The sequence below is a fragment of the Vombatus ursinus genome, unplaced genomic scaffold, assembly GCF_900497805.2.
Source record: "Vombatus ursinus unplaced genomic scaffold, bare-nosed wombat genome assembly UNPS02014786.1, whole genome shotgun sequence".
Lineage (NCBI taxonomy): Eukaryota > Metazoa > Chordata > Mammalia > Diprotodontia > Vombatidae > Vombatus > Vombatus ursinus.
Window position 1 is genome coordinate 1,710,370 of NW_020954564.1, and position 22,974 is coordinate 1,733,343.

Consider the following 22,974-nt stretch of genomic DNA (forward strand, 5'->3'; position numbering starts at 1 on the left):
CCAGGTCTTTCATCCATTATAGGGAAAGCCCTGACACCTCACACCCAAAAGTCACAAGTGAGTTGGTAAATCCCCTTACAAGAGTTACTGAGGTCTCAGTGCTCCCAGGACCTGTCAACTGAATGTAGCCATCTACCTGGGTGAGGAGGAGGAGGATGCCAAGGTAGCTGCCTCACAGAGAGAGCCAAAGGTGCCCTGGTTAAACCAACCCCAAACGAGAAGAGTAAAGCAAGCCGTACTGTAAGCTCACGGTGGAGATCCCCAGGGCCAGGCCGCCTCCAAACTTGTTGACAAAGATGTAGAAAGAGTAGAAGAATGCTTCCAGGTTCTGGCAGCTGGGATACTTTAGCTGGAAATCATCCATAGCATCTGGGAGCATGGACCTACAGAAGGAAAGGCAAAGACTGGAAGTAGTGGAGATGACTTGCTTGCTAGGCGGGGTGACTTACTAGCAGGTTATTTCCCTTCTCTAGATCTCAGTTTCATCCACTTCAAAATGAGGTTAGAAAAGATGAGTTCCAAGATCCTTTCTAACTCTAAATCCTATGATAACTGCCCAACTGTCCTACATTTTTGACCCAGGCAGTGCCAAAGAAGTCTGGCAAACCAGACCATCCTCCCCTGCCCCATTCCCTCAAAGGCAGCGTGCTTTCATGGAAAGAATGGAAGATTAGGACGTTGCCACACATTGTTCTTATGCTCTCATGTTTCACCTTCCCGTGTCTGTTTTCCCACTTGTAAACTATGACTTAGAATAGTGTAGTGTTGGCAATGGATGGAACCCCAGAGATCACCTCCTTTAAACCCTTCCTCTTGCAGATGAGAAAACTATGTCTCAGAGGAGGGTCACAAAGTGGTTCAGTGGCAACGCCAGAACCCAAAGCCAGATCTCCTGATTTTCAGGTCAGGGCCTACTCTGGCTTATGTGAGGAGGTAAGCAGCAGCCTTAATTTAGTAAGACAGCAGTGCTAGAGTGATGAAGGTCTCTTAGTAGCAATAAGTGTTTCCATGGTAATAGTCCCTTCCCAGACTTCTTCCCTCTCTCCAGGCCCCAAGTGTACTTCCCTTGTCTTAAGATGTCAGAACTGGTTAGACTTACTACTGGTAGAGATAGCTCTGAGACGTGACTCCCAGAGGTCAATTAGTAGGGAATCCTTCTTAATATATCCCATTGCCACCCTATACGACAAGGTATTTTTGTGCTGCCAAGGCTGAAACTATGTGACCTGAGGCCAGTCACTTGACATTCTTGGGCCTCACTTTCCTCCTCTTAAAAATGAGGGGGTCAGCCTAGACCAGCAGTTCTTAATATTTTCCCCTTTGGCAATCTGGTGAGGTCTGTAGACTCCTTCTCAGAATAATGTTTTAAATGCATAAAATAAAATACATAGGATTACAAATACCAATTATGTGAAGATATAGTTATCAAAATATTTTTGAAAAACAAGTTCATGGACCCCAGATTAAGAATCTGTGGTCCAGATGATCTCTAAAGTCTCTTCCAGTCCAATGTTTAATGTTCTAGGGTGTCTTCCAGCTTCGGTCTTCTGTTTTATGTTCTTAAAGCCCTTTTCACCTCCAGTGTTTTGTGACCTCAGAACATTTTCACTTCAATTTCAATGAATCCTTTCTCAATCCAGCCCTGATCCTGACTCTGTGGTACAAAAGTCTCCTTTCTGCCTACCTCCCCACTCCTATCTCCTTTTGAAGACTAGGAACAGTCTTGGCAGGAGCCCATACTCACCATGGCAACAAGAAGAGCACGGCTGTGCTGCAGCCCACCAAGATCATGGTGAGAGCAAAGGTGAGGAAGTTGTGTGTCACCTGGACGAGAATAACGAAGGCTGGGATGATGAGCTGGAGATCAAAGTCAGTAGAGTAGGGGGAGTGAGATGGAAGGCAGCAAAGGGGGAGTTCAAAGGAATAGCACTACTGAAAATGGGGGGGAAGGGGGGTAGAACTGTGTGCTTTTTTCTCCTCTGCCACCAGGTTTGATCCCAGGCAAACTACCTGGCAGGCAGTGTGGAACAGTGGAAAGGGTGGTCTGTCTAGAGGCAGAGGTTCTGGGTTGGAATCCCAGCTCTGTTTTTTGCTTATTTCCTAACTGACTTCTCTTGGCTTCAACCTCTTCCTCTGTAAAATAAGGAGGTTGAACTACATGACCTTTTGGCTCTGAATCTACAAGCCTATGATGTCCAAGGTCCCTTTCTGATCAGAAGGCTTGGGTTTGAATCCAGGTCCTGACATTTTGTTTGTGATGCATCCTTTTGCCATTCATTTGCTCACCTCTGAAAGTCAGTATCCTCATTTGTGGAACATAAATAATACTGTACGTTCTACCTGGTCCTCAGGGGTTTTATGGGGAGTGAATTTTTCAAACTCTAAAGTACCACTAAGACTGTTAGGTGACACAGTGGATAGAAAGCTGGGCCTTGAGTGAGGAAGACCTGAGTTCAAATCCAGCCTCAGACACTAGCTGTGTGAACCCTAGGCCAGGCCAATCATTTAACCTATGCCTGCCTCTGTTTTCTCATCTGTAAAACGGGAATAATAATAATAACACATACCTCCCAGAGTTGTTGGGAAGATAAAATTAAATAGTATAAAGCACTTTGTAAACCTTAAAGCGCGATATAAATGCTAGCCATTAGTAGAGAAATGTGAGTTATTGTAGCCCTTGCTCCTATAAGCTTGTTTCCTAAGCCAAGGTTTCTTCCGGTGACTAAAAGGAAAGGGAGAAGGTTCTTCTTGCTCTGTCACTCACTTGTGTGACTTTGGGCAAGTTGAAGAATCTGGACTAGATAATCCTTAAAGCTTCCTCTAGCACTGTTTTTCTATGCCTGTGAAGCGGAAAGCAGCAGGTCTCCCTACAGGAAGGATCCCTGCAGTTATAAGATTCCAGGAATGGAGGAGCCAAAGGACAGAGCCAGCTGAGTTTTGGTTCCTTCCCCACAATCTGCATCCCCTCACCCCATTTCCCCTACCTCCTTGCAGGGTGTGTGGAGGCTTGGCCAGAAGCATCACAGGAGAAGGTCAGCAGGCAAGGCCCCAGTGAAATTAAGAAAATTAGCCAGGAAAGCCTGGCAGACTTACTGAAAGCCCAACAAAAACTACACTTTTCTTCCCAAACTTCACCAGGAACCATTGCCAGAATGGAATGGAGAGGGAGGCTACCACCTGAGGGAGGAAGCAGAATGGGCAGGAATGAGTACTGGTGCTTAGGAACAGAACAGGAGGAGGTCAGAGCTGGAGGGGACCTTAGAAAATAGGTCGTCAGGATCAGGTCCATGCTAGGATAATTTCTATTAGTGCCTCATTTGCCTAAAGGAGAAAAAAGGGATGGGAGAGCAGCTCAGGCTTTAGCTGCCATGAAGCAATGCCTTCACATACATGTTTGGTGAGTCTTGGGCACATGGGGGGAGGTTTGGGGAGGGAAGAAAGAAGAAGGAAAAGAAGAAGAAAAAGTTGTTTCAAATAATAATAATGTTTCAAAGGAGGAGAGAGGGAGATGGAGGACTTGGAGAAGATGAAATAGGAGGAGGAGGAAGAGAAGGAGAAAGACAGTTGGCATGCTGATTGAGGGAAGTACTGGAAGAGAATCAGAAAAGAACCACGTCACAAAAACACAGTGAGGAGAGAGGCCGTTCCTTTATTCTTTGTGGGTTTATAGTAATAGAATATTTGAGACCTATGCAGCTATTTTACAAATGTTAGATTTGTATTAAACATATTGAACATTACATTTAATAGTTAAAAAAAAGAAAAGAAAAGGAGGGGAGGACAAGAGTAAGGAATGGGAGGAGAGAAGGAACAAAGAGAAAATAAAGTGGAGACCAGTTAGGGCCCAAGTGATCCCTGGCCTAGGTGGCAAAAGGTACCAGGGCTATACCAGGTTCTCTTCTTGAATCAGAAGGTATCTGCTCTGAAAAACAAGAACTTGGAGTTCCTTCAAGGCCCAGCTGAAGTTCCTTTTCCTCCAGGAAGTCTTCTCTGACTAACCATGCTCCCCCACAGACAAATACAAATAATACAAATTTGGTTACAATAAGTACAGAAGAGGAGTACACAGTTCTCAGAGGTTAGATGATGGAAAGATTATTTCCAGCTGGGAGATGGAAGATTGGGTGGGATGAAAATGGGGAAGGTTTCATGGAGAAGGCAGCATTAGAGCTGGGTCTTCAAGGATAGGTAGAAAGTAAATAGAATTTTTTTCAATGATGAGTAACAATATTAATAACCCATATTTCTGTAGCACTTTAAAGTTTACAAAGCACTTTTCTGACAACAACCCTGTAGGGCAGTTTCTGTCTCATTATCTGTGTTTCATAATTGATGAAATTGAGGCCCAGAGAGAAACAGCTAATCCAGGTTCATGTATAACTAGTGTTGAAGCGGAGTTCAGAACCCAGGTCTCCTGAGGTCAGGTCCTCTGTACTTTCTTTGCCCCCTCTCTTTTATGTAAATGCTGTACTTTTTAGAAATATATACATCCAACACATTAGTTTCAAAGATGTCCTGAGTGACTATATCTTCCTTTGAAATTCTTTCTGTTCTCAGAATTTAAAAGAATGCTTCAGTGATACTCTTCTTTTTTCTGGCATTCCTATCACTGTTCCCCATCCCCTCCTCCAAACCCTGCCCCCCCCCAAAAACCAACCAAACAAACAAACAAACCTCTCTTACAATAAATAAGCAGAAGTCAAGCAAAAAAAAATTTAAACACATTGGTCATGTCCATAAACGTATATCTCATTCTGCACCTCTAGTCACTTCTCTTGTTAGGAGATTATATCATTCATCCTCTGGATTCATAGTTGGTCATTTCATTGATCATTGTTCTTAAATCTTTCAAAGTAGTTTTTTTCTTTACAATGTTGTAATCATGTATAAATTGTTCTCCTGGCTCTACTCATCTCTTTCTGTATTAATTCATACAAGTCTTCCAAAGTTTCTCTAAATCCATCGCTTTTGTAATATTTTAGGGCACAATAATATTCCATTATATTCATGGACCATAATTTATCCACCGAGTCCCAAATTGATAGGCACCCTTCCAGTTTCTAGTTCTTTGCTACAACGGAAGGAACTCCTAGAAATGTAAATATATAAACACACCTACACATATACGTATATTACTGATGGGTCCTTATCGCCTTCCTTTTATCTCCTTGGGTTATATGCCTAGTAGTGGTATTACTAGGTCAAAGGGTATAGACATTTTGGTGACTTTTGAGGCATAGTTTCAAATTGCTTTTCAGAAGGCTGGAGCAATCCACAGTTCCATAAACAGTACATTACTCTGCCTGATTTCCTACATCCTCTTCAACAACTGTCACTTTCCTTTTTTCGTCATCTTTGAAAATCTTATGGGTGTGAAGTGGAAACTTGGAGTTGTTTTAATTTTCATTTTCTAAGGTGTCAAGATCATAGAAGGAATTTAGTAGGATCCCTTCTTTGTCTATTTTTACAGTTTATGCAATATTGAAATTAATTGCTCTGAATATTTGATAGGATTTGCTTTTAAATCCAACTGGTGCTGGGGTTTTCTCTTTGGGAGTTCATTTATGGCTTGTCCAACTTTTTAAAAACTGACATTGAACTACTTAAAGTCTCTACTTCTTGTTCTGTTAATCTGGATATTTTATGTTTTTGTAAATATTTCTACATTTCATTTATCAATTCTTTTTTTTTTTGCTTTCAACTTAATCTTTTTTCACTTTCAGAATTTTTAGTTATTTGAGTGTGTTGCTTTTTTAGTTTTTTTCTTTTTAGTTGCATTCCCAACTTGTTGATCTGTTATTTCGCTCTTTTGTTGATAAAAAGCTGTAGAGATAAATGTTTCCCTTAATGATTTTTTAGCTGCGTCCTAAAAGATTTAGTATGTTGTCCCATCATCATTTTCTTTGATGAAATTAGCTATTGTTTCTATGATATTTTTTGACCCATTAATTCTTTAGCATTAAATAATTTAGTCTCCACTTAAATTTGAATCTTTTCAATTATTCAATTATTATTTCATTTGTTCCTCACAACAACCCTGGGAAGTAGATGCTATTGTTACCCCCATTTTACAGATGAGGAAACTGAGACAAACAGAGGTTAAATAACTTGCCTCGGGTCACACAGCCCTGTGTGTATATTACTTCTCTAGCTAGAAAGTAAGCTCTCTCCCAGGGCAGTGACTGAGTTTACTCCACTCTGGGTCTCCTGTATTATGATGAAGTACAAAGCTGGGCATAAAATGGGGGAAGCATACAGAATTGAGAAAGATATGTATTCCTATTGTTCTTGTTCAGTAATTTTCAGAGATCTATAATTTCTAAAATTCTATTAAGGTTCTTAACTTCTATCTTGTTTTCTTTTTTGTTAGATTTATCTAAGTTTCAAAGGTTACACTGATGTCCCCAACTGTTATAGTTTTGCTGGCTATTTCTCCCTGTAACTTAATTAGCTTTTTACCTAAAGACTTAGATGCTATGATATTCAGTGCATATATATTTAAGTGTTGATATTATGTATTTGTATATCGTGCCTTTAGGCATTAGGAATTTCTTTGTTTATTTTAACCATGTGTATTTTTATTGTTGTCTTGTCGGATCATAATTGCTATTCCTGTTGTTTTGGTTTTTTTTGTCCTGGTGCGTATTAGCTTCTGCTCCAGCTCTTTTTTAATCCTGTGTGAATGTTTCAAGTGTTTTTTGCATAAAAATCATATTGTTGGATTTTGCTTTCTGAACTTATTCTATCTCCTTCCATTTTATGGGTGAGATCATCCCATTCATGTTCATGGCTAGGATTATTAATTGTATATTTCTCTTCCTCACATCATCTTATTGTTTTCCCTCTTTTGCCCCCTCACTCCTCTTTACAAAGACAGTGATGAAAGAGAAGGAATATGATCAACACATGATCTGTAATTGAAGAGATCTGCTGCCTTACTTGCACCTGTCTTTTCTTCCTCTTGCCTAGACTCTGACAATTTATTCTTTCCCTTCCTTCCTTTCCTTTTAATCCCCTTTTTATGATTGGAACACCAGTGTCTAAGTTTATTTTGCTTGTGGCTACTCCATCTTTGACTCTACCCTCTCCCATAAGTTGCAATCTCCCCTTCCTCATCTCCCTGTATTTGCTTATTTCTTTCTGTGTGTCTTTATGTCTGTTGGTTTAGCTCTCCTTCGTCTGTCTTAGATGAGCATTAAGTTCATGTGATGCCCACTTTTCCCATCCCCTTCCTTCACGTTTGTATATTCTTCTCAAGAATCCTAATTATAACAAAGAAAAAGTTCTATTCCCCTTTTCTTCATTTCTTCCCTAATATATTCCCTTCTCCCTCCCTTTTTTCCCCTCTCTTAAGATCATCCAAACAGAACACAACCACTTCTGGGCCACCTGTCTTATTTAACTCCCAGTGAAGCTATGGGGTTCTGAAAGGATACTTGTCTCTATCTGTCCTATTAGAATGTAAGCATTTCATCATCACTTAGCCCCCTTTTAATTACTCAAATATATTTACCTTTCTAAGTTTCTCTTGATTCCTGTGTTTGTATTTCAAAGTATCTACTCAGCTCTAGTCTTTTCATCAGGAATGCCTGAAAATTTCCTGTTCTATTAAAACTCTTCCCCTCCACTTTTAGAATTATATGCAATCTAGGGGACAGCTAGGTGGCACAGTAGATAGAGTACTGGCCCTGAAGTCAGGAGAACCTGAGTTCAAATCTGGCCTCACACCAAACACTTGACACTAGCTGGGTGACCCTGGGCAAGTCACTTAACCCCAATTGCCTTAAAAAAAAAAAGAATTATATGCAGTCTTATGTCAGACTCCACCCCATTCTGTACTCTTAGATGGGATGATGAGGCCCTGTTTGATCTTGACCTCAATTACCTGGTCTCCTACCACTAGCTTCTTCTGTCTTTCCTAGTAGGCCGGCACGCAGAATACTGGCAAATTTCAGGCCCCCTGGGATCATCTGTATTCAGAACACAGAGGTTTTCAGGACCCTCTAGAACATCATGCGTCAGATTGCTATACACTGACCTGAGTTCAAATCTGGCCTCAGACACTGGAAACTTACTAGCTGTGTGACCCTGGACAAGTCACTTAACCCTGATTGCCTCACCAAAAAGCAAAAACGAAACAGGAAGAAAGATTGCTGTACACTTCCAGCTTTCCATGGAGTCACAGTCAGAGGTCTGTGGGTTTCTGACCCTCTTGGCATTTCCCTGTTCAAGCATTCCAGGCTTCCTGTCCTCTGGTACAGAGGATTTGCAGACTTCAAGGCTCTCAGGGATATCTGGTCAGAGGGAGCTTCTATGGGCTTTTGCACCCACCCCCTCTTCTGCCACATCATGGTCGTCAGAGTTTTGTCTGCTTTTGTCCCTGATCCACATTTATAGTGATGCAGGATTCAGAGGTACCTTGAACTTCTTCATCTACTCATTCTAGGCTTCTTGCCCTTTGAGTAAGGAGTGCTGCAGGCTTCAGATACAAGGGCTGTCTTACTATTAGATTTGTCTTCCTTGTGCTTTGCACACAGTAAGCACTTAATAAATGCTTTCTCATTCATTCAGGTGCCCCTGGAATATCTCTGGTCAGAGTGCCTGTAAGTTTCCAGCTTGTCTACTCATTAGTGTTAGTTTCTCTGGTGGAGGGCTGCTAAAGGCTTCTGGCTATCTTTTTGTACAGTTCAGGGTTGGGTGAAGGCACTTACTGTAGTTTCTTTTTGGATTTCTTGATCATTATTCAGTCTTGTTCTATTTTTACACCTTTGCTGGAGATGCAGAAGAGCCAGGATGCTGTATGACCTTTCCCATAGCCATATGAACTGGATTTGTCCAGTACACTTTCAAAGACCACACTGCTTCTCAGAAACCAGAAGTGCTTTGACAACTTTAAAGTGAAATATAAATGTCAATTATTATTATACCCCAGAAAGCTCCCAGGAATGACTGAGAGTAGGTTCTTTGAGAGCATGTGAATCTGGAAATCCCTAGCTGGGATCCAGGCAATGGAGGATTAGGCCCACCCAGCTTCTCCCCCAAACGACAAAACTTTATACCAGTAGGATGAGCACCAGGTACTGGAAGGTCCCAGAGAGACCAGCGGCATGGGTGCAGAAGAAGGCGAAGATTCCCTGGGCCATCTGTGGGAGAGAAGGGAGACTGTCTTCAGGCAGATCCAGTTGCTTCCAGGGCTAGAGGGGCTGATGGGGGAAGTTAAGTGTGCAGAGTTGGCTGGATCTTCTTCTCAAAGGATTCCATGGAGTCTTTGAAGAGGAACTCAGGTGGCAATATCATGTAGCAAAAAGGGCATAGTATTTGGACTTGGCATCGATGCCCATCTCTGACATGTATAGCTGCTTAACCCTCAGCAAGTCACCTCACCTCTCTGAGCTTCAGTTTCCCCAATTACAAATCAGAAAAGAAAACATGCTACCTGGTAAGATTGTTATGAGGAAAGTACTTCATTAACCTTAAATTGCTATATAAATATTAGTTTTTATCAACATCTCATCCCATCCCTCGTTTTACAGAAGAAGTGATTTGTCAATAGTAACAAAGTGAATTACTGGACTTAGCTAGGTGTAGAACTCAGGTCTCCTAGGCTTTTCCCATCATTGTACAATGAAATCCAACTGTGGCCTGGATGGGGTGGGAAGGGGAAGACAGTAAAGCAGAACTGGGACCTAGGGTTCAGTTCTAGTCCTCTGCATTCCAGATAGGATTTATAGATGTTAGACTTGAAAGACAATCTAGTCCAGCTCTCTCATCTTAAATAAAGATGAGGAAATTGAGTCCCAGAGACATGTCAGTGACATGTCAGTGACTTGACTAAAGTCATAATGGTAGTAATTGCTAAAGCTGAGATTTGAACCTAGGTCTTCAGAGTTCAAACTGAATGCTGTTGTGTGATACCAAGCTATCTTTCAAATTCCCCCCACTCCTGGTTCAATTGGAATCAACCCTTCCTAATCCCTAAGACTCCCTGGGAGATCACTGTTCAGTCTCAGCAGTTCCTGTCCTTTTACCTGGAATGCCATGGAGACAAAGAGGAATCCACTTAGGAGGAGAGTGTAGGGCCTGTGGCCCATGACGGTGAACAGGCTGTAAGCAAATGGGAGTCTGGACTGGTACAAGGTGCTGAGCGGCCCTGCAATGGAAGGAGTCAGGTAAGGGGGCTGACCCTGCCATGGATCGGCCTTTGTACTCACAGGCATAGGCTGGCCCCTTGTAACCAGGGGGTTGCTAGCCTTTCTGATTGAGTTTACCTGGGAGCTCTCTGTTCCCAAATTTTTTTCCTAAGCTCTTTTTCTGGACCTCTCCTTTGCTTGATCCACTCTATCTTATATCATATTTCTCTATGTGTGGGTTGTGACTCACCATTAGATTATAGGCTCTTTAAAGTTAGGGACTAGGTCATTTTTAATTTTTGTATCCCTAGTATTTGGCACTTAGTAGGCACTTAAATTATTTTTTTATTGAATTGTAGAGTCTCCAAGGGCTTCTCGACTAAAATTCTAAAAAAGTGATAGATGGTGGAGAAAGAAGAAGTCACCCGGTTAAGAAGCCTGGGACCGAGAAGTCTGGGAGGGTGGTCAGAGGAGGAGGAGCAGGTAGGAGAAAAGAGCAAACAAGACAGAAAGGAGCAGGAACTGGTGAGTGAGAAATTAGGTGAAGCTAGAATTTAACAGAGAAGGGAAGAAATCTTTAGAGTGAGAACCTAGGGATTGGCAATCCAGGAAGACAGGGGCCTAGAGAGCCATTCAGCTTGAGTTATGGTAGGAAACTAAAGAACCTTCCTTCCTCCAGCTTTCCTCCAGCTTTGAATCTGCATTTCTTCTTTAGCCTGATTACATCTGACCTTGTATCATTTTGTTGTTGTTGTAGTCATGGCCAACTCTTCATGACCTCATATGGGGTTTTCTTGGCAAAGATACTGGAGTGGTTTTGCCATTTCCTTCTCCAGCTCATTTTATGGATGAGGAAACAGGCACACAAGGTGAAGTGACTTGCCCAGGGTCAAACAGCTAGTGTCTGAGATTAGATTTGACCTCAGGTCCTCCTGACTCCAAGGCTGGAGCTCTATCCCCTGTGCCACCCAGTTGCCCCTGGCACCTGCCATTTGATGGTTGGTTGTTACCCTTTGTTCTCGAAGAGGACCAAAATGACATCATCATGTTAGAACCAAGGTACAGTGTGTCTGACGATGGCTGATCAGAGTTTATGCTGTGCCACAGGTTGGGCACAAATAGTCCATGTGAACATTTGGGGTGGATTCTCTAAATTTATGCATCTCACATTTTTTCTGAGTGACTGCAATTTTGCTTTGCTCACAGAGCGTGGCGCCTTCTCTGATAAGGGCATGCTATGCTGGGCAACCTTTCACAAGCAACTCCCATGTTATGCAATCAATTTGAATGCTATTTGATAAAAGTGTGTTGAATTACATTTAATTCCTGCAAGTACGTAGTTCCTGCCACAAGCCCTTATCAGATGGTCAAGAGGCATTAGGGGCAGGAAAACCACAAAACCATGAACCCAGAGGCATAGTGATAGGGGGTTCTGGGCAAGACTTCCTCCTACCTCTCAACACCCCTGTTCACTGGCCTACATGGTTCTTCTGAATGCTTCCAGTCTTCTGTTGATTCATAGCTCCAGTCTCAGTTCCAAGGCCAGACTCCTCCCACTTTCTACCCTCATGGACCTGTTTGGTTCTGGCTTCAATTACCTGGGACTCCCTGATATTTCTGTGCTCAGAATGCCAGAAGGTTTCAGGCACCCCTGGCTCAGTTATGTTCAAAGGAACATTTTGGCCTTCAGGGTCCATTGGAGCATCTCATGGGGGGATTTCTGCCCCTTTGGTTGAAGGTTTTGATTCCTATTAAAATGCAGACTTCCCTGGTAGGGGGTTCTTAGTTACTTATCACTATAAATGAATTAAGATTCTTTCTTGGGGAGGATTTTTGGAGGGAGAGGCAACCTATGGTTTGTGGAGCCTGGAGGAGACCAAGCTTGGAGAGAAAAGGGATTTGCTAAGGTGGAGAAGGTAGAGAAGCAAGGGGCAAATCTTGTCTGTTTCACAGTTTGGGGCTTACGTGTGGACTCTGCCTGGGGGATCAGGCCAGGTTAGCCTAGCTGGTAAGGCCTGGAGGTCCCATGGTGTTCTGAAGACCATGTCCTGTGGCATAAGGCAGGCAAATGAGATGTGGGAGGAAAGAACCTTGGATTGGGGTTCAGGAAACTTAGGTTCTCATAGAATCACAAAAGGTCAGAAATAGGAGGGATCTTAGTGGTCATCTAATCCAGCTTCCTCATTTTGCCAAGGAGGAAAAGAAAGGATATGACTTGCCCAGGGTCGCACAACCAGGGTCCCACACCTTCTCTCTGGCCCCAGCCAGACGTCCCCAGTGCTCTCACCGTGCTGCTCCTTCACCCCAAGGACAAGGACCGCACAGGAGCAGCAGTAGAGGGACCCAATGACCATGGCTGCTGTCAGGTAGGCCATTCGCTGCAGAATAAGAAGCATCTGTCAGTCTGCACCCCTCAAGGCTCTTGCAGGCACCAGGTTTAATCCTAACGCACATCTTTACTCATGCTGTACTCACCACCTGGGGTGCCTTCCACCATCTCCATTGTCATCTTTACAACCTACCCATCCTTCAAGACCCTTCACATGCCATTGCTTCAAATACAGCCTTCCCTGACCACCAAACCCCATCATTTCTCCCTTTTCAGCCATCTGCCAATCTTATCTGATCTTTCAATGGACAGATCCAATCTGACCTCTGAGAAGCCCAGGACTGGCAGGGTACCAATCCAAAGACCTGAGTCCTGCCTATGACAATGTGAAAGTCACTCCAGCTTCTATGAGCATCAGTTTCATTATCTGTAAAATGGGAATACTTGCACTAGTCTATACCGCACCAGCTACCATATATCATCAAAGAACCACTAAGAGTGAGAACAGGAAGACATCTTGGAATAATGACAGTACATTGAATGTCCAAACTATGAGAGTCCTTGGAATACAGAACCTCTATCATAGATTAATTATGCCCTGGAACATAGCACATAGAAAATCAGAACTGGGAAACAAAACACAGAACTTGAGAGGTGGATGTGTTCTTAGAACACAGAGCACCAGAGGCAGAAGGGCTTTGAGAATGAAGATTACAGAACTGGAAAGGATCTTATCTCTATCACATAGTTTTATAGGTATAGATATAGATGTAGATCTATTTTATAGATGAGGAAACTTAGTTCTAGAATAGGTAAGGAATTTTCCCCAACACAGAGAGCTGGGATAACCTATGGACTCAAATCCAGGTCTTCTAACCCTTGGCCCAATATTCTTTCTACCTTCCCCCTCACTCACACTCAGCTTCTTTAATTACTTTGCAATGAATAAAAATAAGAATGATAATGGCTATGATTTATGCCAAGCACTGTTAGGGACTTTACAATTATTATTTCATTTGTTCCTCACAACAACCCTGGGAAGTAGATGCTATTGTTACCCCCATTTTACAGATGAGGAAACTGAGACAAACAGAGGTTAAATAACTTGCCTCGGGTCACACAGCCCTGTGTGTATATTACTTCTCTAGCTAGAAAGTAAGCTCTCTCCAGGCCAGTGACTGAGTTTACTCCACTCTGGGTCTCCTATATTATGATGAAGTACAAAGCTGGGCATAAAATGGGGGAAGCAAGAATTCATCAGCACCTCTTGCTGACTACTCACTGTGGGTTTTTGTTTTGGATGTTTCTTTAAAATTTTGAACTTAACAAACACCAAATAAGATGAACATTTCCAAAGACAAATGAGAACAGAAAAAGAGGGATTACACATGCAGTCATGAATCTGTACCACAGATGGCTTCCAAGTATAAAACAAATTCAGCGTGTTATTTTCAAAGTTACTCTGCCTGCCTGGTCTTCCTACTGACCTTCCTTCTGTTCTCCTCTGTGCATTTAAAAATATGTTTCAGTGGACCTTTTTTAAAATTACTTTTTCTTTCTTTTTTCATTTTGGCAACTGTACTGCTTACCCCTGTGTACCTCCCTCCCCTTCCTCAACACGCAAACATTGAAAGAAAAACAAAACTCATATCAAAAAGGCACAGTCAAACAAAACACATTCCCACATTGGCTGTGCCTGAGAATATGTCTCATTCTACACTCTGAGTCCATCTCATTGTTGGGAGGTAGGTAACATGTACTCACTGTGTTTTCCAATGTGTCAGTGAGTGGGGAGGTGCTGTTGCCCATGGTCTCATTAGACAGGGATCCATTGAGTCCCTGGCAGTTCAAGGTCACGCTGGCGTGATATTTGCCCACAATCAGCCCCTGGAGGCTAGTGCCAATGAGGGTACTCAGGACCTCCATCCCCATCCCTGGGGGTGGGATACATCAGAGTTAATGGGGCCCAAAATAGAGCTTCCTTGGTTGTTCAGCACTCCAACCCAGTCTCATTTAAGCAAATCTCCCCTTACACCCTTCTAAGTGAGTGAGCCCCAGCCTTAGATCCTTACTAAACCTTCTGCTTGACCTTAGGGATTGTCTTATGAAGTCATGTGATTTACAGCTGGAAAAGACTTTTGCTATAATATCATCTAACTCCTACTTTCTAAATGAGAGAGGAAAGTAGGAAATGCCCCCCTATTCCCTTATGGGCCAAGGCTCTCAGAGCATTCTCGAGGGAGGGAGGAACAGACATATTCTCCAGAATAAAACAAGCAGGCTCTGGCAGAAGCACCTACAGCTCAGACTGGCCAGCCTGGCATGGGGGTGGCGGCAGGGGGGACAGTCACCTGAGAATCTGAAGATGGCTATGAAATGGGTGTGTAAGTGTAGCTGTGACAGGTAGTGTTAGAGGAGGGAGGGAGAGAGAAGGCCAGAGAGTCAGGAGCAGTGAGAGCAGGTGAGAAAGTCTGACCTAGTGACGCCCTGACTTTATAGATGGGGAAGAGGAGGCCCAAGGTCACACGGGGATTGAGTGGCAAGAGTGAGATTGACGTCCACACCCTGATGCGGTATTGGCAGTGCCGGACAAGGACTTGGGTCCAGGACCAGATTTGCCACTTAATCAGTTGGGTGAGTTTTGGCAAGCCAATTCCCTTCTCAGAGACTCAGCTTGTTTTAATCTGTAAAACTGTCATGATAATTCTTGCTCTGTCTCTTCTCCAGGGCTATCCTGAGGATTAAATGAGGTATATGATTTCAAAGTATTTTGTGAATTGCAAAGTGCTATAAAAATGTGTGCTATTATTGTAAGATATGGTGATTATGGAGGCATGATGGATGGAGTGTTGTCTTAGAGGGAGGGAGATGTGGGATCGAATCCTATCTCTGACAGACTGGCCCTATGACCCTAGGCAGGTCATTTGACTTCTAAGTGCTCCAAGTCAACCTCTCCCTTTAAAAATAAAATATTGCTATCTTTTGGTTTTAATCACCTCTCTTTCTAAACAGGAGTCTCCTACTCACTACCCAGAGAACCATTCCCCTGTAACAAAGACTGAAAAAGAGTCTAGTAGCATATGCTATATTTCATACCCATGGTCTCCCACCTCTGCATAGAATGAAGGGAGGCTTAGGAAACTCTCCTTTACTTTAAATCAATGAAGGAATGTTCTTAGGATGCCAGAGCTGGAGAGAGACCATGTAGGCCAAACCTTCATTTTATAGATACTGTCCTGTACTGATCCTCCCAGTTCTGACATTCTATGTTCTAAGGTCCCTTCCAGCTCTGACATTCTGTGTTTGAAGGGCCTTCTCAGCCCTGAAATTACATATTCTAAGGTCCTTTCCAGCTCCGACATTCTATGTTCTAAGAGCTCTCCCAGTTCCAATATTCTATGTCCTAAGGGTCCTCCTAGCTCTGACATTCTGTGTTCTAAGGTCACTTCTAATTCTGACAATTCTGTTTGAAGGACCCTCCCAGCCCTGCAATTTCATATTCCAAGGTCCCTTCCAGTTCTGACATTTCATGTTCTAAGGCCTCTTTCAGCTCTGACATTGTGGTTCTGTAAATCGAGTGCAGGCTGTGGTGTGGGTGAGGGATGAGGCTCAGAGGAGTGACTGGTGGCTCTGGATTGGAGGTGGGGTGTGGGGATGGCACTGCCTAGCCACCAGACAGCTTGGATTCTGTGGAGTGTGTGGGCTTCCATGACTCACCCTCAGCTCTATGGGGGCTGCATAGCCCCTGGCTCAGGTGAGGTAGCTGTGAGTCACTGTTGTGCTCTGGGAGCCTTCTGACTGTGACTCAGGCTCCCACTCAAAGAATTTGTGTTTTCTCTGCTCTAAGCTACAAGTGGGCCTGGGAGACATGGGGGCCTTGCTCTCATCCTAAAATCTTATCTCATCCCATTTGATTCTCTCCACAGAATCACAGGCTACATGTATGTCCCTTTACCTACAGATACCTCTGCGAAAAATATGGGAGATGTGGAACAAGCTGATTAACTCTATTTCTCTATAGAATCTACTTCATCTAGTGGAAAAAGCCCTGAGCTGGAAGTCAGGAGACCTGGGTTCTAATTTTAGCTCTGCCACTTACTTGCTGTGTTATCTTGGACAATTAACTTTTTCCTCTTTGGGCCTCAATTTCTCTATCTATAAAATGAGGTGGCTAACAACTTGTTCTATATTCTAAGGTGCCTTTCAACTCTACTATGTTCTAAGGTCCTTTCCAGTTCTGACATTCCATGTTCTAAAGTTCTCCAGAGCTAAGGTTCTCTGAGTCTACATTTCTTATTCGTGGTAGTCCCCAAGGGGAGCAGAAGCTAATATTCCCATTCTAGGCAGCAAGGTGGTACAGCAGAAAGAGTGTTGGGCCTGGAGTCAGGAAGATCTGAGTTCAAAATTGGCTTCAGATTCTGTCTACAGAACTAAAGGACACTCTCCCTCCTTCCTCAATGAGTTCTGTGCCTGGCTCACAGTCTTTCTCTCCTCCCAACTCCTGCCCTCATACCATGGGACTTCAACATACGTATTGATACTTTTTTTCAAATACCCTACCCTTAGGGTCCCTCAGGTTATTCATTTCCCATGACCACCTCCTCCACCCCACCTCAACCACACACAAAGATGGTCAGACCTTTGATCCCCCACAAATGCACCACCACCATGTTCCTGAACTCCGGAATTCTCTCATCTGATCACAAGCTAGTGTCATTCCACTGCTCCCTCTGCCTTACTATCCCAAACCCTATCCTTCATTCATACTATGACTGTCTATTCCCTGACCCCTCAGTTCTCTCCCAGGCTATCACCTATGTACTGGCTTCATTCCCCTCCCTTTCCCATTTTGAACTCTTGGTGAACCAGTTCAACTGTATACTTTTTTTTTTGAGTTAGTCATCCCCTTACATTGTCAATTGTGCCCTGCCAACTCTGAACTTTAGATCATTCCCACCATGTGCTGCTTTTGTTCCTACACATGTGCTGCTAAACAAAGTTGGAGAAAATTATGAAAACATGCTGCCTGGGTTCACTACAAATTTATGTTACATTACCTCGGTTGGACCCTCACTGCAGCAAGGCAATCCTTGTGCACCTTTCTAATTAACTGACTAGCCTCCACTCCATAGCAGCTCTTACAGACCTTTTCATTCCTTCATAAACCTCTCATGGCTTTCCCTCCCCACACTCTCAGCTGAGAGCCTTGTCTCATATTTTACTGAAAAACTGAGGCCATTCACCGAGAGCTCCCTCTTTTTTCCTCTTCATCACAAATCACTCAGATGCCTGTGCTACCATCTCCTCCATCTCACCTGAAGAAGTGACCATTTTCCTTGTCAAGGCAAATCCCTCCATGTGCACAAGTGATCCCATTCCCAATAAATATTTATTGCCTGGCTTATTTCCCTTGGCTTATGGACTTTCCCATCAGCATTCCCATCTACTCTACCATATTGCTCCTGCTATGATCCCCACTCTCACTTTGATTTCTCCCTGTCTCCTGGCTAATTCCCTACTGCTCATAAACATGCCCTTATCTCCCCTATGCTCAAAACATGCTCCCTTCCATCCCCACCAAATATCATCCCACATGTCTTGTGCCTTTCGTGGCTAACCTCCTTCAGAAGACATCTGCAACAGGGGCTTCCACTTCCTCTCCTCTCACTCCAGCTCTCTACGTTCTGGCTTCTGAGCTCATCTTTCAACCAAAACCATTCCCTCCAAAGTTACTGATGATCTCTTAATTGCCTAATCCAATGGCCTCCTCTCAGTTGTCATCCCTCTGGACCTCCATGCAGCCTTTGACCTTGTTGTTCACTCTCTTCTTGATACTCTCTTCTCTCTAGTTTTTCAGTACACTGCTGTCTTCTGGTTCTCCTATTACCTAGTTCATTGTGTCCTCTCAGCCTCTTTTGCCAGATCTTCACCCAGGTTATGTCTGCTACCTGTGGGTGTCCCACAGGACTTTGTCTTGGTTCCGCTTCTCTTCTCCCTCTATACTATTTCCCTTGGTGATCTCATCAGCCCTCATAGATTCAATTATCATCATAATGCTGATGATATCTTTACTTATCCAGCCCTAATTACTATGCTGATGTCCTGTTTGCACCTCCAATTTCCTATGAACATTCTTGAACTGGCTGTTCTATAGATCCTAAACACTACATGTCCAAAACTGAACTCATTATCCTTCCCCCAAAACCTTTTCCCTCCCCAAATTTTCCTATTACTGTTGAGGTACCACCAACCTCTCAAATCACCAAGGCTCCTGACCTAGGTGTCATCCATGACTTCTCACTACCTTTTATCACCTCCCCCCCTTTTCCAATATGTTGTCAAGGCCTATTGATTTTATCTTTGTAACATCTCTTGCATATGCCTCTCTCCCCACTCTCCTCTGATGCTTCCACCACCCTTGAGCAGGCCCTCACTCCTCACACCTCTACTATTATGATAGCCAACTGGTGGTTTGCCTGCCACAAGTTTCTCCTCACCCCAGTCCATCTTTCATTCAGGTAACAAAGTGATTTTCCTAAAGCACAAATCTGACCATGTCACCTGTGACTCTGGGCAGAACACTTAAACCTCTCTGAGTCTCAGTTTCTCCATTTTTAAAATGAGAATAATAATAGTGACTGTCAAAGGGTTGTGAAGATTAAGTGAGGTAATGTATGTTGCATTTGTAAATGTTAAAGTGCTATATAAACAAGTGCTATTATTATGGTCCAAGTAGCAGGCCCTCAAATCAAACATGCTTAATAAATATTGTGTGAATTGTAGTGAGCTGTCCTAGGTTTACTTGGCTTTGGGACTTCTCTCAGCTGATTCTGAAAACAGGTAGGGTGTAAAGAGATGGGAATAAAGGCAGTAGTCTCTAGCCTGACTACATGCACATTATTTAAGGAATGACACATTTTAGAGCCTCACTTTTCCCAGGTGAAAGATACATTCTTTGATGTGTAGTTAAACCCTTACTGCTTTCAGGTTCAGAAGGCTTATTCCTTACAACCCTGAGAGGCAGATAGGACAAACAGCCATTATACACCATTTGACAGATGAGGAAACGGAGGTTTATCAAGATGGAGTGATTTGCTCAAGGATAACAGACTATGAAGGTAGGTGGTATAAGTATCATCATCACCATTTTACAGATGGGAAAACAGATTGGGAGGGGGAGAATGACTGTTTTACTCAAAGCCACATAGCCAGTGAATGTTACAGCATGGATTTGAATCCAGTTCTCCTGATTTCAGTTCCAGTAATGAAGAATGGGGATCTGCTTGTTTATTTGTTTTAAGCAAAGTTTGCAGTAAAATTCTATGTAAATTCAAGAGGCAGCCACTACGGTCTCTGGGGCCACTGGTGAAGAGGGTATAATATAGAAGGAGCATTGTGGTTAATACTGGGGCTCTCAATAAGCACATGTTTGGGAGATGCCCAGGGATATCCTAGATCTGGAAAAATGCACTCCACCCCCCATCCCCTTCTGGTGATGTTGGCACTTACTGTAGGCAGTGGCAGAGTCTCGGTCTCTCTGGCTTCCACCCAGGAACATGGTCATCGAAGTGTATGGCACATGGTAGCACTGCAGAAGCAAAGGCCCATGGGTACTAAGGTCTCTAACTGTGCCACATACCCCCTGCGCTGCTCCCCTTACCCTGGGCCCCATAGCACAAAGGCAGCGATAAACACTTCCAGACACAAAACAGATATGCATCCTGATTCTTGTTGGGATGCTCTGCCAGGAGAGGATCCCAAACTACCAGTGCACATACAGTTAATAAGCACAGACAGCTCTCCATTATCTAGTGATAGTTTGCTCATTTTGCCCATTAATTGCCTTCTGTCCTAACAGCCTTTTCCTCTCCACTTTCCCATCCTCACTTTGCCTCCCTCCACTTATAAGTCTGTCCTTTATCTCAAAATGGTGGAGCTGGAAGGAACCTTAGATACCATCTAATTAAAATCTTCCATCCTTCTTGACCTCTTTGTAACATTTGACCCTCTCCTCCTGGATACTTTCTGATTTTTTAGTGACACCGCTCTCTTGGTTCTCCCATCTGTGTGAAGGCTCCTTCTTAGTCTCCATTTTTGGATCATCCATCCACCCACCCATCCATCCATCCATCCATCCAATGATAGGTGTTCTCCAAAGCTCTGTTCTGGGTGCTTTTCTCTTCGTACTACATTCCTGGGGGCCTCCTCTACCATAATTGAGGTATCATCTCTACATAGATGACTCTCACCTCTACATATCCAACTTTGGATTTTCTCTGGGGCTCCAGTCCTACATCACCAACTACCTATTGGACATTTCAAACTGAAATGTCCCATAGACATCTCAAATTCAACGTGAACAAAATGGAACACATTGTTTTCTCCCCCAAACACACCTCTCCTGAATTTTATGCCTTCTGCCCAGGGCACCACAGTCCTTCCCAGTCCCACTGAGCCATCCTTAGGCTTTATTGTGGGTCTCTTGGACCCACGTATCCAATTGGTTACCAAGTCTTTTCAATTGTACCTCTGCACCATCGCTTGTGTCTGATCCCTTCTCACCAGTCAGATGGTCAGCACCCTAATTCATGCCCTCCTTACCCATTGCCATAGCTCCCTTATTGGTCTCCCTTCCTCATCCTCCCCTCTTCAATCCCCACTCCACATGGCTGCCAAAGTGACAGTCTGGAAGCATAGGTCTGACCACATCAGCTTCCTGCTCAATAAACTCCAGAGGCTCCCAGTTTTCTCTAGGATTAAATACAAATTTCTCTGGCACTTGAAGCCCTTTACAACCTGGCTCCAACTCAGCCTATTACAATTGCTCTCCTTCAGGTACTCTTTGGTCCAGTCAAACTAGTCATCTTGCTGTTCCATCACACACCACATTCCATCTCTATGCCCTTGTCTTCTCCCAGGCTGTCCCCTCATGTCTGGAATATGCAATCTTCACCTCTGCCTCTTGAAATTCCTGGCTTCCTTCAAAGTCGAGCTCACATGTCGCCTCTTACATAAGGTCATTCTTGATCCCCCTAGCTGCTAGCACTTCCCCTCCAAAATCACCTTATATTTTACTTTTTGTATTGATTTGATTAAAACTCATATGTGCACATGTTGTTTCACCAGATGGAATGTAAATTCCTTGAGGGTGGGGATTGTTTTATTTCTGCCTTTGAATACCTAGCACCTAGCACATGCAGGTGATTAATGAATGCCTCTTGACTGATTGATTACAGGTGAGGGGACCTGGGTCCGTTTGCTCAAGGTCACATAGAAAATGAGCGGCAGAGATGGGACTAGAACCTCGACCTCCTGACTCTCACTCGTGCATCCATTCTCGTGCTCTTAGCACTAGACCCCATGCCAAGCGCTGAATCTCCCTCTCCCTCCCTCCACCCAGCCCCACTTCATACTTTAGTCTGCATTTGGCATCCCCAGGCTCCCAAGTGAGCCCCAACCCCCAGAGCTCTTGGAGCTACCTTACACTCAGACATGTCTGGAAGAAGCAGTAGGTGGTCAGGTGCCAGAAGAACTTCCAGGAGGTGGGGAGGGTGTCAGAGGGTGTGAACCAGAGGAGGCAGTACAGCAAGACACCAAAGGGGGTAGAGCCCAAAACCCTGTGAAACAGAGAAAGAAGGGGGGGGGGGTGTAACCCCATGAGGCAGGGCACAGAGGTCATGTCCAGAACCCTGGACCAGGAGTCAAGAGACCTGGGTTCTAGTCCTGGCATAGAAAATAACTTGCTGGGTGACCTTGGACAAGTCATTTCTCCTCTCTGGGCCTCAATTTCATCCTCTATAAAATCTCATCTCTTCTAGCACTGTAGTGCACTGCTCTTACACACAGTAGCTATTTAATTTTGTGGATTTGTTGTTTTTATTTGATTTAAGTGAAGAGGTTGGATGGTTTCTAAGATACATCTCACCTCACATATTCTAGGATCTGAGGCCTCTTACAGCTCTGACATTCTATGCACTGAGGTCCTTTCCAGTTCTGACTTTCTACGTTTTATGTTTCAGGGTCCCTATTAGCTATGATGTTCTATGTTGTAAGGGCCCTCTTGGTTCTTACACTGTGTTCTATGATCTGAACTGGGGAGAAATCTTATGATATGGCTGACTGATATTTGCTCATCTCAGAATGGGTGGGTGTTTGGGGGGCAAAGCCTGGCATACAGGGACCTCAGTTAACTAGAATTTAACTAAGGCAGCTCAAATAACTGACATTTCCTTCACTTTAAGGATAAAAAAAGATAAGTCAGTAGAAAATGATCCATTGTCTGGAATGTACTAAACAGACAAACTTCTGGGAGATTTCCTCTGCTGGCTTGGTTCCTGAATCCCTGCAGGGAGCTCAGCAAACAAAGCAAGATTCAAGTAAGTTTAGCATCCAGTCCATAATCAATTAGAAATGTAAATTTGACATTTCTGAGAACTTTCCGAGGACAAAACAGGAAGAGTTGCCCTTCCAAATGCAATGTACAAGCCCTACTCCTGCCCCAACCCAAACAAGATT

At 43.6% G+C, this 22,974-nt stretch overlaps 1 protein-coding gene across 5 annotated transcripts in view; it reads right to left on the reverse strand.

Annotated features, from left to right (window-relative positions):
- Positions 1 to 22,974, reverse strand: part of LOC114046846 (sodium-dependent lysophosphatidylcholine symporter 1-like) — a 41,351-nt gene that overhangs the window by 5,447 nt on the left and 12,930 nt on the right. For 2 of the 5 annotated variants that reach the window (XR_003569556.1, XM_027867402.1), the window contains exons 4-12: positions 21,944 to 22,076; positions 19,969 to 20,047; positions 14,224 to 14,393; positions 12,418 to 12,508; positions 10,029 to 10,150; positions 9,060 to 9,143; positions 3,094 to 3,177; positions 1,745 to 1,857; positions 240 to 383 (exon numbers count right to left, since the gene is read on the reverse strand). Coding sequence is in view for 1 of the 5 variants with exons in the window: in XM_027867402.1 (XP_027723203.1) it covers positions 240 to 383; positions 1,745 to 1,857; positions 3,094 to 3,177; positions 9,060 to 9,143; positions 10,029 to 10,150; positions 12,418 to 12,508; positions 14,224 to 14,393; positions 19,969 to 20,047; positions 21,944 to 22,076 (1,020 nt within the window). In the remaining 4 variants the exon portion in view is untranslated. The remainder of the gene's footprint in view (positions 1 to 239; positions 384 to 1,744; positions 1,858 to 3,093; positions 3,178 to 9,059; positions 9,144 to 10,028; positions 10,151 to 12,417; positions 12,509 to 14,223; positions 14,394 to 19,968; positions 20,048 to 21,943; positions 22,077 to 22,974) is intronic. The other 3 variants (XR_003569558.1, XR_003569557.1, XR_003569559.1) reach the window with 3 other exon arrangements.